Source organism: Lotus japonicus, chromosome 2 (genome assembly GCF_012489685.1).
Source record: "Lotus japonicus ecotype B-129 chromosome 2, LjGifu_v1.2".
Classification (NCBI taxonomy): Eukaryota; Viridiplantae; Streptophyta; class Magnoliopsida; order Fabales; family Fabaceae; genus Lotus; species Lotus japonicus.
This window is the reverse complement of record NC_080042.1, coordinates 89,333,841-89,350,916: the sequence shown is the minus strand read 5'-3', so window position 1 is coordinate 89,350,916 and position 17,076 is coordinate 89,333,841. Positions and strand designations below refer to the sequence as shown.

The window sequence follows — 17,076 nt, the reverse complement described above, 5'->3', positions numbered from 1 at the left end:
TTACCCGTTGCTTAAATCGGTCGAAAATGGTTGTCAAAATTTTGAAATCAAACCCGCCCACACCCCGAGGATTCGGCTCGAATTCGACCGCTGCCCAACCCAACATAGTTGTGATGGTGGTGGTAGAGGCTGTGGTGATTGCGATGGAGACAAATCAAATATTTTTAAGTAGTTTATATGTCACAATTTTATCGGCCTTTATTCCACCTTTATGGACTGAATAAAATCATCCGCTATTTTAATTTTATAGAATTATTCCCTCCGTTCTACAAAGATTTTTGTTTTTAAAAGATTGTTGTTTTGGACTTTATTTCAATATTTTAAAATGTTTGTTGTTTTATAAAGTCAATGTATTTTTTGCTATTTTTTTCACCTATACCTTAATTTAATAAATTTTCTCTCACTTACCACCTTTGATATCAACCAATTACAATTCTTCTCTATTAGTTACTCCCTCAGGTTCTTTTTATAAGAAACACTTTAGAGATTTTTCTTGGTCCTTTTTATAAGAAACACTTTTATAAAATTAAGTCAAATAATCAATATCAATGCAAAGGGACTTATTCTCAATACATAAATATGGAGGGAAATTGCAAGCACCCAATAGGTATGATCAACATTTATGGCAATTAACATAATTGTTCTTGTAAAAAGGAAAAAATATCATTGGAATTAAGCATAGTAGTTAATTTTATAAAAAAAATTAGTTTTCTTGGTTTGTGTGATTTTGTCCAAGTTTTTCTTATAAAAAGGATCGGATGGAGTATATTCTTCTTTATTCGAGTAGAATTTAATTGTTGCACGTAGTACTGCTAAAATTAGATAAAGATACTATAGTAACATTATCTTATCAATAATTGTAATCTTAGTCTTTGTGCCACAACCTTAAACAACAATGTTTGTGGAACTGCGAGTGATTGATAAAAGGTATATAATACAGTATTAGAAAAAAATGGTTCAATTCATTAATGTGTAAACTAGTGTATACAACTGTGGTCCAGTTGACCATGATGGATGCCACTGCCACTCAAGATCAAGGCCACAAATACGTCGTCGTTTGATGTGCGATGAGGTCGTTACACAAAGTACCAACAACTTGTCTTGTTTGGACGTGACTTTTATTTTAATTGCACTCCAGAAATTAAATACCCCTTACTCAGCATCTTGATATCCACGATGCATCATCTCTTTCCCCCTCTTCCATTTTTTTTCCTCAATATTATTTGCATTCAGATATATTAATCCTTATCATTAAATTATTATAATTATCATTAAATCATATACTCCCTCCGATCCTATTTATAAGCATGAAAGAGAAGAAAAATCTTGGTCCTTTTTATAAGAACCAAATGAAAGTTTGAACTATATTAATTATTTTTTTCCAATGATGCCCTTATTAATTCTAACTTGTAAAATGTGTCTCATTAATTATTCTCTCTCTTTCTCACTTTCCAACATTAATAACAAAGGGTAATTTTGGAAGTTTATTTTGATTCAAGACATATTTAATGCATTTTACCTAGTTTAACTACATTTCTTAAACTATGTGAATTTTTTTTTGTTGCTTATAAATAGGACCGGAGGGAGTAGTATTTAATCATGTAAGAAAAAAAGGAAAAGTTTCAGTTTTCCTTAGATCCCACACACAAAAATACCCATCGAGGCACAACACGGAAACGACGTGACCCATACACTAAAACGCATGCTGATTTTTCCTTCTGCAGAACTCTAAGCCCTACCCAAATCTTATGCTCTGTTTGTTTTCTACTCTTATCTACTACTTCACTCTTCCCCTCACCCTATTAATCTCAATCACACTCTGCTTCTTATTAACCATCCAATTTCATAAAACCCCTTTTTCTCAGCCCTTTCATTTTTACCCAAACACAGCCTTCCAAGGAGAACCCCGAATTTATTTATTTTTTATTTTTGCTTATATCATTAAATTTGGTCACAGGACCTTGACTACCACCTCTTCCTATTTCGACCCAAAAAAAAAACCCTCTTTCCTTTCAATGCCTAAAAGCTAGAGCCGCACCTGGTATATATAATTGCCTATTGTTATCATCAAAATCAATCTATCTATCTATCAGACACTGTGTGAGAGAAAGAGAGAGGTACCCATTAGAGATACACAATATTTTTCACATATAAAAGAAACCCTTTTATTTTTATTACCCACCCACCACAACCCCTAATAGACCCTGCAAAACACTGATCTCGTTGCATAACCCTCCCCACAGTCCTATTTCGAGGTACATTACCAAACCCTTCTTTCCTAGCTTCTTTTTATTCTCTGAATTTTGCCTTAGGCCAATGTCTATTATATTTTCATGTCACATATTTTTTTTTAATTTGCAGTCAATTTGGTTATGGTATCTGAGTATCTGACCTATATCTATATGTGTGTGTATTATATAGAAAGAAAAATAAAAATTTTCTCTATGGGTAACAACAGAAAAAGACGTGCTAGTAATGGCAGCAACGAAGATCTTACCCCTTTTCGTTCAACGTTTTAAAGTGTGTCAACAAGGTTATATATATTTGATGCCCGATTTTAATTTCATGGTTTCAATTTTGATGCATGCAGTTACATTTACATGTTCCTTTTGCTTAGGGTTTATCATCTAACCCACGATAATGCAGGGATTTGGACCCAAATTTGCTATTGGGTCTTTGACATTAGGGGTTTTTGGGGGTGAAGGAAATTGATTAAGATCTAAACTTTAATTTTTCTGTTTCTCAAGAATTTGTTCATGTTGCAGATTTTTTCATGTTCTGGGGACTGAGATTATTTGATTCCTACCTAACCTAACTGGGTGAATAAAATTTTATAATAAAGTTTGTTTCTCTTTGGTAATGGGTTGTTGGAGAGATGAACATTCCCACCGTGTGACAGTTGCACCTCTCTGTTTTTGCAAGATCTGAACACGAATTTTACAAAAAAATATAATGGTTTTTGGGCATAAAAGTTAATTATTTCCTTGGATTAAAAGATTGATTTTTGGTCTTGGTTGCCTAGAATCAGTTACCTGAACTTAAGATTGATTTGGCTATGCGTGTTAATTCACATTCCCATAAAAATCTGTCATGAAGTTTTATGTGAAATATGCTTTTCAAGATTCATAGAAAAATACTGAATTTTTTATTTCAAATTATATCATAATTATTAAAGCTTCCCGGTCATTAATTTTTTTTTTCCTCATTGAGGCATTAATGAAGAAAACATGTATTTTTCTAATTGGGTTAGATAATGCCAATTCAGAAGATAAGTTGCCAAAAAAAAGTTGGGGGTGTGAATTATGTGCATATTTGTACTTTGTTGCAGTTAGTTCTGATTATTCCTTAGAATTGAGTTGAATTTGTTCATTCAGGCTTTTTTTGAACTCATTAATTCCTTTGTCTTATGCAATCATTAAAATAATCCATAAACAGTTATTATAATCGATGAAGAAATAATTTCATTACACTTACAATTTACTAATAGTTTTATATGAAGCTCCAAACAAAAATTGAAATACTCTATCTTTGACAAACTAAGGTCATTTTTAATTTGTTGTATATAATATTAGTTTTTTTTTTTAACAAAGTATTATGTCTATCTGATGATTCTTTTTCATGTTTAACTTCATTGCCGTTAGTAGTGTTATCCATGGTGTTTATTTAGTCACGGTTCATCAGTACAAACTGTTGCTATAGTCTTCTGTCTGAGATCAGTTTAGAATTTTATGTGATCCTTAGCTGTTAGCTATTAGTTTCACTTACTGAGATATGTCTAGAGTGTTCAATCTTATTTAGGGACATATTGAAATGCCTATTCATCTCTCAAAGTTCAAATAACAGTGCTACCTCATATAGGGACATGGGACAGTGAAATTTTATTCTCCTTCAAAACCATGTATGAAGAGGTTATTTGAACTTTTCATTTTGATTTACGTGTTCTTGAATAGGCATCAATAAAAGAAATTAAACTCCAGAAATATCTGTAATCGGTGAAACTATTACGAATCTAATATAATTCTAAATTTTCAATCTTGGGAAGGTCTTCATGTTCCCTGATTCTAGTATGAATTAGCAGGGTTATTTGAACTTTGATAGAAAAATAAGGCGTCTTGATTTATGTGTTAGCATCAACAACAGAAATTAACCTCTAAAACATATCTGTCAATAGGTGAAATTAATAATTTCATATCTCATGTAATGCTGAATTTCCGTCCAATGTGTTTCTATTTTATTATCAGTCTTCTTTTTTTAACTATCATGTTTTAAGCTTCACTGTCTGACCTTTTCATGAAATAACATTTTCTTGAACAGAGCAGTGAGATAGGAAGTCACCAGTCATAGCATGCGTATCATATAACAGTCTATTGTAGAATAGTATCATGGAAGTACTGCCTTGTTCTGGTGTTCAATATGCTGGGGATTCTGATTGCCCTCAGAGGAGCTCAGGGACCGCTTTTGTATTCCAGGAAGAACCTAGTTTCCCTGAGAATGGTGAACTGGCTAAATTGGCCGATGGTCAACTGAATGAATCATTGGATGAGATGCAAGGGGCACAGATAGAAAGGAAAGGTGAAGGGAAACAGACTAATTCAGATTGTCAGTGCATTGGAGCTTCATGTTGTGACTGTCAGGTGGAAGATCAAAAGCTAGACTGTCGTTTCAATTATTTTGAAGGAGATGTCGAAAATGAACCTTGCTTAGCTTCTGAGAACACCCTTTCTGTCGTGGACACAATTGAAAGTGAATCACCAAACAACAATAGGGAAGGAGACTTGTTATTTTCTGAACCCAAGTGGCTAGAAGGGGATGAATCTGTGGCATTGTGGGTCAAGGTAACCATATGCTTTGTGTTGTCAAAATTTAGTCGTCTAATTTCTGTGGAGGGATTTTTCTGATGGATGTTTGCTATTCTCCCAACAATATTATTAGTTGCTCACCCTACCCTAGCTTCTTTAATATTGAACCTGTTTGGATGCAAACCAAAGCGTACTTATTGGAGCTTACTTATTTTCTTAGTAAATAAGTTCCAATAAGTCCGTATCCAACAGGCTCATTGTCTACAACAACAACTAAGCCTTTTCCCACTGGGTGGGGGTTGGCTATGAGTATCTTCTTTAACATTGTCTATGCAATACAAAAATTTGAACCCGCTTCTTTAATTGATCTGGAATGTGGAATGCCTGATGATGAGAAGTCATCCATGAATATCTAATATCACGTTTTCATTTATCAACATTCAAGGTTTTAACTGCATTAAAAAAATAAAACAAAATTACGAGCTTGGCTAATTTGTATTCTTTTTTACTTCTCTATCCTTTTTAGTGGAGAGGGAAGTGGCAGGCTGGTATCCGATGTGCAAGGGCTGACTGGCCGCTATCAACTTTGAAAGCAAAGCCGACTCATGACCGAAAGAAATATTTTGTCATATTTTTTCCACATACAAAGATTTATTCTTGGGCGGATATGCTGCTTGTTAGATCAATTGACGAGTTTCCCCATCCTATTGTATACAAGAATCATCAGGTTGGATTAAAACTGGTAAAAGACTTAACAGTTCCAAGGCGGTTTATAATGCAAAAGCTAGCTGTTGGGATGTTGAACATCATTGATCAATTTCATTTTAATGTATGTGATGGTGATGTTATTTCCTTGTCTCCATTCCCTATGCTTGTATTCTCAATAATTTTTCCCCATTTTGTAATTGGAGTTTTCTGCAATGCATACAGGCTTTGACAGAAACTGCCCGTGATGTAGAGGTCTGGAAAGGATTCGCTATGGAGGCTTCTCGTTGCAATGGTTATTCTGATTATGGAAGAATGCTTCTAAGGCTACATAATGTAATGTCCATTTCCTGATGATAGTTTATGGAGTATGGAACATATATTTGTTTGGTCTATAACTTTTAGACTACTCAATGTTTGTTTATTTAATGCATTGCAGTTGTGTAGATGTTTTTGTTGACATGATCTAGCAATTAATACTGTTTTCTGATGATTGGCTTTGTTTTGCTAAAACTGTAGAAGATTACAAATTTGCCAGGAATTATAGCTATAAAATTTCCTACATCATTAGTTTCTTTATATAAGTACAATTATATTATTGTTTCCATGAATTTTTCTTGATTACTTTCTTGTTTGGTGACTGAAGTAGTAAGCACATTTTTTCCTTACAGAGCATTCTGCAGCACTACATAAATGTTGATTGGTTGCAACATTCTTATCATTCTTGGGTTGAACGATGTCAGAATGCAAATAGTGCCGAGTCAGTAGAGCTGCTCAAGGAGGTACCTTGTAAATTTTGCTACTAGTTCATGTATCCATAAAAAGGTCTGTGTTCATGTTACCTGAAGATTATTGCATTTAACATATTTTTCTCGTAAAGAATGATAACCATAAAAAAGAATAGCATAATTAAATGCGTAAAATTTGTGAGCATAGCTAAAGGATATCTCAGTTCACTTTTTTCATCTTTCTCTCTTTCTCTCATTAAGTGTATTTGATGAAATGGAATTCAAGCTCAGTCGCTTGCTAGGCCCTTGAAAATAGGAATTAAAATAAAAGGTCGTGTCTAAATATTTTCCATCATTATTTGTTGGCATCCTGAATTCAGAACTGTCTTGACCTCTCCCCATCTGCCATTATTTGAATTTGGTAAGCCATCCTTGTTCTTCGTTTATACTGAAAGTGAACAGTTTTCTCATTGCGGTAATATATCTATGCGGTGCTTCTTTTAAAGTTCTTAGATTGCTAACGTGGTGCTTCTTTTAAAGCTCTTGGATTGAAGTCATTTATCAAATTTCAAACACGTGCAATAATGAACGCACATGCCTTGTTTCAAACAGCTATCGCAAACTTGTTACTCAATATGTTTGGTTGATTTTATTCCTCATCTTCTGGTTCAGGAATTGTTTGACTCTGTTTTGTGGAATGATGTCAACACGCTGTGGGATGTACCAGTGCAACCAATATTAGGTTCTGAATGGAAGACCTGGAAGCATGATGTAGGGAAATGGTTTTCGACATCACGTTCCTTCTCTAGCAGCAATGACATACAGACACAGTGGCATATTTCTGATGATTCATACCAAACAAACCTTCAGGTTTGTAGAAAAAGGCCCAAACTTGAAGTTCGTCGTGCAGATACACATGCTTCACAAGTGGAAATCAAGGGTTCAGATCGATCTATTACTCTTGAGGCTGACCCTGGATTCTTTAATAATCAGGAAACATTGAGCACAAATGCAGCTGAGACATGTGGTAAACAGGAAGGCATTAGGGAGGTGCTTCTGGCATCTGACTTTCCTAGTCCTATGGACAACAAATGGAAAGAAATCGTAGTTGAGGCTGCTGATTCTGATTTCTTGCAGACCAAAGGAATGGAATTGACCCCTATAAATGAAATGGCTGTTGCAAAATCTGTAGAACCTGGTAGTAAGAATCGACAGTGTACAGCTTATATTGAAGCCAAGGGAAGACAGTGTGTGAGATGGGCAAACGAAGGTGATGTATACTGTTGTGTTCATTTGTCATCCCGTTTTTTGGGCAGCTCTGCAAAAGCTGAAAAGTCAGTTCAAGTTGATGCTCCTATGTGTGGAGGTACCACTGTTCTGGGTACTAGTTGTAAGCATCGGGCCCTACCAGGCTTTTTATTCTGTAAGAAGCACCGGCCCCATGCTGAAACAGCAGAACAAGTCTCAAATTTACCCCAGAATTCACTGAAGAGGAAGCATGAAGAGAATCATACTGGTTCAGAGGACACATTCTGCCGAGATATGGTATTGGTAGATGTCGAAGGTCCACTGCAAGTGGATCCTGTGCCATCCTTTGCCAGTGATTCCTTACATGGAGAAAGCAACTTGGCTGAGAAGCCAGTGCATTCTGAAAATGATCATAGTGCGATGGAGGCTCTAAACTGTATGGGTTCTCCTTCCTCTGATAACCAGAATCCTTGTATGGAAGCTCCTAAACGATATTCCTTGTACTGTGATACACATCTTCCAAGCTGGCTTAAACGTGCGAGAAATGGGAAGAGCAGAATAGTATCAAAAGAAGTGTTCACAGAACTTTTGAAGGAATGCAGCTCATGGGAGGAAAAGGTACACCTGCATAAAGCATGTGAGCTTTTTTACAGACTATTCAAAAGCATTTTATCACTAAGAAACCCAGTTCCTAAGCATGTCCAATTCCAGTGGGCTTTGAATGAAGCCTCTAAAGATAGTGGTGTTGGAGAATTTTTCACAAAATTGGTTCATAGTGAAAAAGCAAGAACCAAATTGTTGTGGGGATTCAATGATGACATGAATGTATCCTCTGTCGTGGAAGAACAACTTCTCTTGCCATCCACAGTTAATAATAGCTATGATAATGAAAATGCCATCAAGTGTAAGATTTGCTCCACAGAGTTTCTCGATGACCAAGCACTTGGTAACCATTGGATGGACAGTCATCATAAGGAAGCACAATGGCTGTTTAGAGGTTATGCATGTGCTATTTGTTTGGATTCTTTTACTAACAAGAAACTTTTGGAAACCCATGTTAAAGAGAGACACCATGTGCAATTTGTTGAACAATGCATTCTTCTCCAATGCATTCCATGTGGCGGTCATTTTGGAAATACTGAGCAATTATGGCAGCATGTTTTATCAGTTCACCATGCTGAATTTAAGCCATCAAAATCTCCTGAGCCACAAACTTTCTCTTCTGGTGAAGATTCACCAGTAAAACAAGACCACAGAAATTCAGCCTCTTTGGAAAATAATTCTGAGAATCTGGGTGCCACACGGAGGTTTGTTTGCAGGTTTTGTGGGTTGAGATTTGATTTACTACCTGACCTAGGTCGACATCACCAAGCAGCTCATATGGGGGCCAATCTGGCTAACGGCCGTCCTGCTAAGAAGGGAGTTCGCTATCACTCATATAGATTAAAATCTGGCAGATTAAGCCACCCTAGATTTAAAAAGGGTTTAACATCAGCATCATACAGGATGAGAAAAAAGGCTAATGCTAATAAGTTAAAGCAATGCATTCAGGCAAAGAACTCACTCAATGGGGAAGGAGTAACTGCACAACCTCATGTGAATGAAACATCAGATGTTGGTGGATTAACAGAACATCAATGCTCAGCTGTTGCAAAAATTTTGTTTTCAGAGATTGAGAAAACTAAACCACGGCCTAACAATCTTGATATCTTATCAATTGCTCGCTCTGCTTGCTGCAGAGTTAGTCTCGTAGGCTCCCTGGAGGAGAAATATGGAATTCTGCCTGAAAGGTTCTATTTGAAGGCAGCAAAACTTTGTAGCGAGCATAATATTGTTGTGAGTTGGCACCGGGAGGGGTTTGTTTGTCCTAGAGGCTGTGGTGTAGCAAAGGATCAAGCATTTCTCTTTCCTTTAGCATCTCTTCCTAATGGTTTTCCAAAACCTATAAATTTATCTGATCCTGTAAATGATGACTGGGAGGTGGATGAGTTTCACTGCATCATTGATTCACGCAGTTTAAAATTAGATTCACAGCAAAAGGCCACAGTCTTGTGTGATGACATTAGCTTTGGGAAGGAGTCAATTCCAGTGATTTGTGTAGTTGATCATGAACTGCTGCATTCTCTACATACAGACGGGTCTAATGAACAAGTTATAAATTCTTCTAGACCTTGGGAGAGCTTTACCTATGTTACAAAGCCAATACTTGATCAATCCCTTAGTCTTGATTCAGAGGTATTTCATTTTGAATTTGTTCTTTGATAAAATCTTAATGAGAAAGTGATAAACTTTCATACTGAAAGCATTTGACATCGCTTATTTTTTAGACATTATGCTGGAGGTACCTGTGTATATACCTAAGACTTTATATTAAGAAACTAAAATAGATAATATGTTACTATGTTTCTGTAAAATCTTTTCTGTAAAAGCATCAAGAATGTCATATGCTCTGGGCTCACAAAAAAAATTGCACTTCTCAGTAGTACATCTTTTTTACTGAAAATATTTTTGTGAAATACACCATACTTTTATTGATTTTTAATATTCTTTAACCTATCTGTTCATTTGCAGAGTCTGCAGTTGGGATGTGCCTGCTCATATTCTACCTGCTGTCCCGAAACATGTGATCATGTTTATCTTTTTGGTACTGACTATGTTGATGCTAAAGACGTATTTGGGAAACCAATGCGTGACAGGTTCCCATATGATGAGAATGGTCGAATAATATTGGAGGTAAAATATTTTTTCGTTAATTGTAAATTGCCATTCTATCCAAGATCCAGAAGTTGCTTCTAATCGTAACAAATTATCTTTTCATGCTTACTTCTTACTTATATGTTTCTATTTTCTGAATGTATAAAGTTGAATTAAGTGTTTCTTTATATCATTTCAATTTTGTACATATTTTTGTTTGTGGTCTAGCTGCTTAGAATGTGCTGACTTAGCTCAGTTGTCAATCATCATGTAGGATCTTGTCTAGATTTCCTAGAATTACTTATGTGGGATGTTTTAAATCATCATTATTAGTTTGTTACATGACTTTGGCCGAGTCCCCTTCATAATGTGGCTTCATATACAACAGATATTCATCTTTTGTTCCTTCTCTTTCTCTTTTTATGAATTGAAATTTTCCATCTTGTTTCATTATGGGGATTGTCCTTCAAATCTGCAGGAAGGTTACCTTGTCTATGAGTGTAATGATATGTGCAGATGCAATAAATCCTGTCCGAACAGAATATTACAGAATGGAGTACGAGTCAAATTGGAAGTGTTTAAAACAGAGAAGAAGGTTACTATTCTTTTGATTAACTTAACTGGAATGCTTCTCAAGGCTTGTTATGTTGACTTTTGTGATATGATTGGTAGGGATGGGCAATGAGGGCTGGTGAAGCTATTCTGCGTGGCACATTTGTGTGCGAGTTCATTGGAGAGGTTTTAGGTGTGCAGGAAGCAGACAATAGGCGCAAGAGGTTTCCATTTCTTCAAAACATACTTTCTTTTTAATTAATATTTTTTTTTCTTCTTTTTTTTGACTTTGTCTATATATTACAGATATGGCACGGGGAATTGCAGTTATTTCTTTGACATCAATGATCGTGTTAATGATATTGGCAGAATGATTGGAGGACAAGCCCAATATGTAATTGATGCATCTAAATATGGAAATGTGTCAAGGTTCATCAATCATAGGTGAGCTGTGAACATGTGGCTCCTTAACATAGTATTTGACTTAGTTATTTTTGCAACATGTTTCTTTGTTTGTTTTTTTTTTTGCGCTACACTCTGGTTTAATCAAACAAAAGAGTAGTTTGCTCTGGAAATTTATGGTTTCCTTCCAAGGAATTTGCTACAACCAAACTTGCTATTATTTCCTAGGAATCTTATGATCTGAATTTTAATTTTATTCTTACAATTCGTTGTTGATGTAGCTGCTCACCCAATCTTGTCAGTCATCAAGTTCTCATAGAGAGCATGGATTGTGAGCGTACACATATCGGTCTTTATGCAAGTCGAGATGTAAGTAACCTCTATAAACCTATTTCCTTGAGAATTACTCCTAACTGTCCACTTTGAATAAAAAAAGTTGTTCCTATATATCTGTCCACTTAGAGTTTCAAGAGAGCATTAAATGATGTTTTTCCAAGAAATGCCCTTGCAGAACAATAAATGAGGAAAGATAATATACATTTTAAAGGGTGAAATAGGAAATCAAATAATACTTTTATGAAAAGTAACAAAATTAATTGCACTCCTTAATATGTGTGTTTCTTCTCTTCCTGAACAGTTAAATAGGAACGGAGGGAGTATGAATTATCTAAAGCCTATGATGCTTGTCATTTCCACATGCAAACTTTTTTCTTGATTTGGTATATTTTATGATATATCCAATGTTTTAAGTTGTACGACATGGATTCATTACCACTTGTCTCTTGTTAACAGATTGCTTTGGGTGAAGAGCTGACTTATGACTATCAGTATGAGCTTGTGCCTGGAGAAGGATCGCCTTGTCTTTGCGAATCGTTGAAGTGTAGGGGGCGCCTTTACTAGAACCTCAACACCATTAGATTTCAATGTGAAAGTATTAAGTTAGTCTTGATGGCTTCCAACAAATCAGGCAACTTGTTAGTATCTCTGGTAATCTTCATAGGATTCAATTGATCTGGATTTCTATGGTAGAGGGTAGAGTGGGTTGTTTTTGCAGCTTACTGCACAATTTTTCTCCTTTCCCTTAATTCATTCTGCAGCTAAGCTGTCTGGATTAGCAATTGTTATGATTTTTTTTATTTTTTAAAACTGGATTTATGTTTTAAGTGTTTAATTTCTCTTTTTAGTGTGGCAGGAATGTAAATATACTCGCCATTTAAACTTAATTTGCCCTTCCTTTTCTTTACTGAATGAATAGCTTGTAGTAGAATTAGCTTGATTGTAACTAATTTGTGTCTGAAAATATGTGTGTTGCTAAATATTGCTCGTTTTAATTAGTAGTGTCTTAAAAAATGCAAACGCTTGAGCAACAATAATATCCCAACATAGAACAATTATGCCAGTTTAGTGAGATTAATGATGAAGACACGTGAATATAGTATGCCATTTTACTGAACAGAGGCCAAGTGTGCGAAATGCAAAGCCAGTAGTGGGGAACACAAACTGAACTACCTTCTGCAATCTGCATCCTGCAATTATCTGTCTAAGAGCTTAATTATAAAACAATTTTGAGAGAATGGTATATTTTCAGATCCTCAATGATATTCAAGTTCATTTACTAAAATTATCTCTTAAAATGCAACCCAAATTAGATTTTGAATTTAACACATTATGGAAATAGTGCAGTATAGAGCCAAAAGAGGGGGGGGGGGGTGATTCTGCTTCTATGATTTTATTTGATATAATTGGTAGAAAGAGGATGGATCATGCAATCCAGCTTTCAGATTTTTCATGGTGCAATATGATGAAAGGAACCCGTCAAAAGAACCAGGACCTCTGGATTTGGCACCCCAGGGCTTAGAAATGGCACCCCAGATTTTTTAAAAAATGCCAGAACTACCCTTTCGGACACCGGGTATCCGTAACACTTCGGAATCCAAAGTTTCGAATAATACCTTGTTGAATCTGACACTTAAACGACAGACATAATTCGGAAACGTACAATCCGAAGTACTTCGGATTCGTACAATCCGAAGTACTTCGGATTCGTTGAATCCGAAAACCTGTCGCACACTGCCACCTTTTGAGCACCATTACTCCTCCACCACCAACTCCATCACCATTACTCATCCACCACCAACCCCATCACCACCCCCCCATTACAATCAGATTCAAAAAACTCCACCACCACCACTCTTCCTCTTCTTCCTCCACGTTTGTTTTCCTCCCCCCTCACCACCATCTCCTTCCAAGTTCCACTTGCTCCACCCTCAACCACCATCTCCTTCCAAGTTCCACCTTGCTACCAAGTTCCTTCTGGTAAGTTTCATTTCTCTCCCCCTTCATATCCTGCTTTACTTATCATTGTAGTTACATTTCATTGTTGTTTGTTGGAAGTTCGTTTTGCACCACCATTGTTTGGTTGTATTCTGATGCTGTCGAGCTTGATACGGATTGTCTGTATCCGAATGAATTCGGATTGTCTTTATCCGAACGAGTTCGGATTGTCTGTATCCGAACGAGTTCGGAATCCCAATGTCCGAAGTAGTTAACCAGTTGCAGTTTGTTACATGCAGGCTGAATGACTGAACCGTACCTATATGAAGAAGATTTACTGGTTGATGCCGCATGCGATGCCGCATGCGGTTCTGGGAATGTTGAGCCTCCTAGCAATATCATTCCGTGGGTGCCCCCTCGTATAAGCGTGGACGCCACACATTTATTTACAACTGACCAGGTATTCATTGAATAATTTTTGTTGGAACATACTACTATGTATTTGGAAAATGATGTGATGATCATTGAATAATTAGTGATGGTTGGTAGGATGTTTTATTTCTAAAGCAATATGTTATCATTGAACAGATATTTGATACTCGTGATGAGCTTGAACAATGGGCTAAGAATGTTGGAAAGGCGAATGGTTATGTGCTGGTGATTGCAAGGTCTGACTATGCTATAAGTGGAGGAAAGGTATTTGTTACTATTAAGTGTGCGAAGCATGGTATTTACAGGCCATACAAGGACCCGAATACATTCAAGTACAAAAAGACCGCATCACAAAAGACTGATTGTAAGTTTAATCTCAAAGGACGACCTACGAAGGGTGATAGAATGTGGTGGCTGAAAGTGATGGATGGTAAACACAACCATGAACCAGCTAAATCACTAGTTGGACACCCCTACGTTGGTCGACTAACAGAGGAAGAGAAGGGGCTTGTGGGCACCATGACTAGTACTTGGACTCCACCGAGACAAATACTAGCGGCATTGAAGGAAAACAATCCAAGTAACTTGACTACAATCACTCAAGTTTACAGTTGCAACAAAAGGTTTAAAAAAGAGGAGAGGGGACCATTGACAGAAATGCAACATTTGATGAAGAAGTTGGTAGAAGCCAAGTATGTTCACTTTGAAAGGCAACAAGCTGATTCAAGTGAGATTAGGGATCTCTTTTGGGCTCATCCTGATGCGGTCAGACTCTTCAACACATTCCCTCATGTGGTCATCATGGATTGCACGTACAAGACAAACAGATATCAGATCCCCTTGCTTGAAATGGTTGGTCTCACTTCTACGGGGTTGACTTTCTCCATAGCATTTTGCTACATAGTTAGGGAGCACACAATTGACTATGTTTGGGCCTTGGAGTGCATGAAGTCTCTTATTGCCGATGATGCCAGATTACCTCAAGTGATTGTGACTGACAGAGATTTGGCTTTACTGAGTGCTGTTAAGCAATGTCTTCCCAATTGTACCAATTTATTATGCCGGTTCCACATAAACAAGAATGTGGAGGCAAAGTGCAAAGTGTTGATTGGCACGGATGATTTTGCCCTTTCAGTGATGGAGAACTGGAAATGCCTGATTTATGCTGAAACAGTGGAACAATTTGATGAGGAATGGAAGGAAATGTGTGTCATGTGTAAGGACTTCCCAGATTTCATATCCTACATTTCTACTACATGGGTAAAGCACAAGGAGAAATTTGTGAGTGCGTGGACCAATTCTGTGTTGCATTTTGGAACTACAACGAGTAACAGGTACAATGCACACTTTATTGGTTGTGATCTTTCATTTCATAGTCTTGCTTTATTAGCAGAAATTGATAGAGTATGATCTTTTGTATGCAGGGCTGAAAGTGCACACTCAACCTTGAAGAGGATGCTGAAAGACGGCAGAGGTGACTTGTGCGCCTCGTGGGATGCAGTGGATAGGTTGACCACTGTACGACACAATGAAATCAAGGCATCATTTGAGCGCAGTATCAACCTTGTAGAACATCGTTTCAAGTCGCCCATGTATACAAATATCAGGGGATTTGTGTCCAGAAAGGCCATGCAACTCATGGAAGATGAACAGAACAGAGTGATGCGTGATGGTTGTGGATGCGCATTCCAAGTTACCCATGGGCTTCCTTGTGCGTGTGCACTTCATAGTTATGATAGAATTCCGTATGAGGCAATCCATACTTTCTGGAAGATACTTGGTTGGGACCATGTACCCATTGGGAGTCAAGCCTCAAACCAAGGAGACCTCAAGTCAGAGATTGATGGCTTGACCGCTTATTTCAACACTTTGGATGTTGCGGGCCAAAGTATGCTAAGGAGGAAGGTAAAAGAGCTATATTGTCCTTCTAGTAGTTCACTGTGTCCTCCTCAAGTGAAGATAAAGCCCAAGCGCTCGTCCAAGGCTATGGAGAGTAAACCACCTAGTCAACAAAAACCATCCTTACAACGTGATCCTTGTTATTGGGAACATGTTAACAATAGCCTCAAGCCAACACCTAACAAAGTCTCTTGTCCTCGAAGCAAGAAGTCTAAGAAGAGCAAGCAGTCCTCCACCAGCATATACTTGGATGATTTGCCATCTTTCTTCCATCAATATATAGAAAAAGTCATAGATGTTATTGCAGATGGTAATTGTGGTTATAGATCAGTTGCTGCATTGTTCAGACCCGACATAGGTCAAGACGGTTGGGCTTTGATTAGGGAAGAGTTGCTTGTAGAACTCTCAAAGAATACCGCTTACTATAGCAACATATTTGGTTATGAGAGGGTTCAGTCTCTACAAAATCGTCTCATCCTTCCGATTGGTACAATTGCAACGGAAGACAAGTGGATGTCTCTACCGGAGATGGGGTACCTCATTGCTACGAGGTTGCAAGTTGTCTTCATCTCCATTTCACTAAAAGGTTGTTACACTTATCTGCCATTGAGAGGAGGCGCCCCACCGGAAGTACATCCCGTTATAGCAGTTGGTCACGTCACCAACCACTTTGTTCAGGTATAACTTTTATGAAGTACCTTACACTCGCTTGTCACGTTAAATTAGTATACTTTGTACTCAGCCACTTTGTTCTTATCTAACTTTATTGCTATACTCTCAAATGTAGCTAAAGCTTAAGCCGGGACATCCTATGCCAACAATAGCTCCCCAATGGCCGTTTTTGGCCAAAGAACCCACCGACCAATGGATCTTCCCGTATGCGGCGCGTTTGGCTACATTTACGGCAGAATTGAATGCTTGGATTGATCCTACGGGTGGTCCTCAAGAGAATGTCTTTATAGACCTTGGAGAAGATTGAGACTAGGATTGATGTTTGTAGCAATGACATATGTACAACTAATTAGAAGTTCAAAGTATTATGATGTAGTATTAAACTATTTCTCATGTGCATTTTATCTGTTTCTGCCCTGCAATGTAGCTGGTTATGAGAACTTGTGATTCTGCCTGCATTGTTTATGGTACTGTCATTTTAACTGGTTAAGCAAATTTCGGAACTTTGGTTTCCGAAGTACTTCGGAACTACGGAGTCCGAAATCTTTCGGACGACTCCTTTCCATTTCCGTGTCATATACTTAAATTTGGCACCCCCAAGTTTAAACAATCTTCGACATTTAGGTTTCCGAGACAGTTCGAATTTATAGGATCCGAACAACTTCGGAATC

At 37.2% G+C, this 17,076-nt stretch overlaps 2 protein-coding genes across 4 annotated transcripts; both read left to right on the top strand.

The window, feature by feature from the left end:
* Positions 1 to 1,709: 1,709 nt before the first annotated feature.
* Positions 1,710 to 12,376, top strand: LOC130740776 (histone-lysine N-methyltransferase SUVR5-like). Of its 2 annotated transcripts, none has more exons than XM_057593467.1 (12): positions 1,710 to 2,255; positions 4,315 to 4,835; positions 5,326 to 5,628; positions 5,730 to 5,840; positions 6,176 to 6,286; positions 6,905 to 9,715; positions 10,052 to 10,213; positions 10,653 to 10,769; positions 10,847 to 10,950; positions 11,033 to 11,170; positions 11,410 to 11,497; positions 11,921 to 12,376. In XM_057593467.1, the coding sequence occupies exons 2-12, from the start codon at positions 4,383 to 4,385 to the stop codon at positions 12,026 to 12,028; spliced, it is 4,506 nt and encodes a 1,501-aa protein (XP_057449450.1). In that variant the 5' UTR covers positions 1,710 to 2,255; positions 4,315 to 4,382; the 3' UTR covers positions 12,029 to 12,376. The 2 variants fall into 2 exon arrangements, with proteins under 2 accessions (XP_057449450.1, XP_057449451.1); XM_057593468.1 differs by lacking the exon at positions 1,710 to 2,255 and adding an exon at positions 2,379 to 2,533.
* Positions 12,377 to 13,333: 957 nt separating this feature from the next.
* On the top strand, positions 13,334 to 16,883 carry LOC130740777 (PKS-NRPS hybrid synthetase cheA-like). 2 transcript variants are annotated; one of them, XM_057593469.1, is made up of 5 exons: positions 13,334 to 13,444; positions 13,702 to 13,862; positions 13,991 to 15,168; positions 15,259 to 16,411; positions 16,521 to 16,883. In XM_057593469.1, the coding sequence occupies exons 2-5, from the start codon at positions 13,707 to 13,709 to the stop codon at positions 16,710 to 16,712; spliced, it is 2,679 nt and encodes an 892-aa protein (XP_057449452.1). In that variant the 5' UTR covers positions 13,334 to 13,444; positions 13,702 to 13,706; the 3' UTR covers positions 16,713 to 16,883. The 2 variants fall into 2 exon arrangements, with proteins under 2 accessions (XP_057449452.1, XP_057449453.1); XM_057593470.1 differs by having other exon boundaries at positions 13,366 to 13,444; positions 13,688 to 13,862.
* The last annotated feature ends 193 nt before the right edge of the window (positions 16,884 to 17,076 follow it).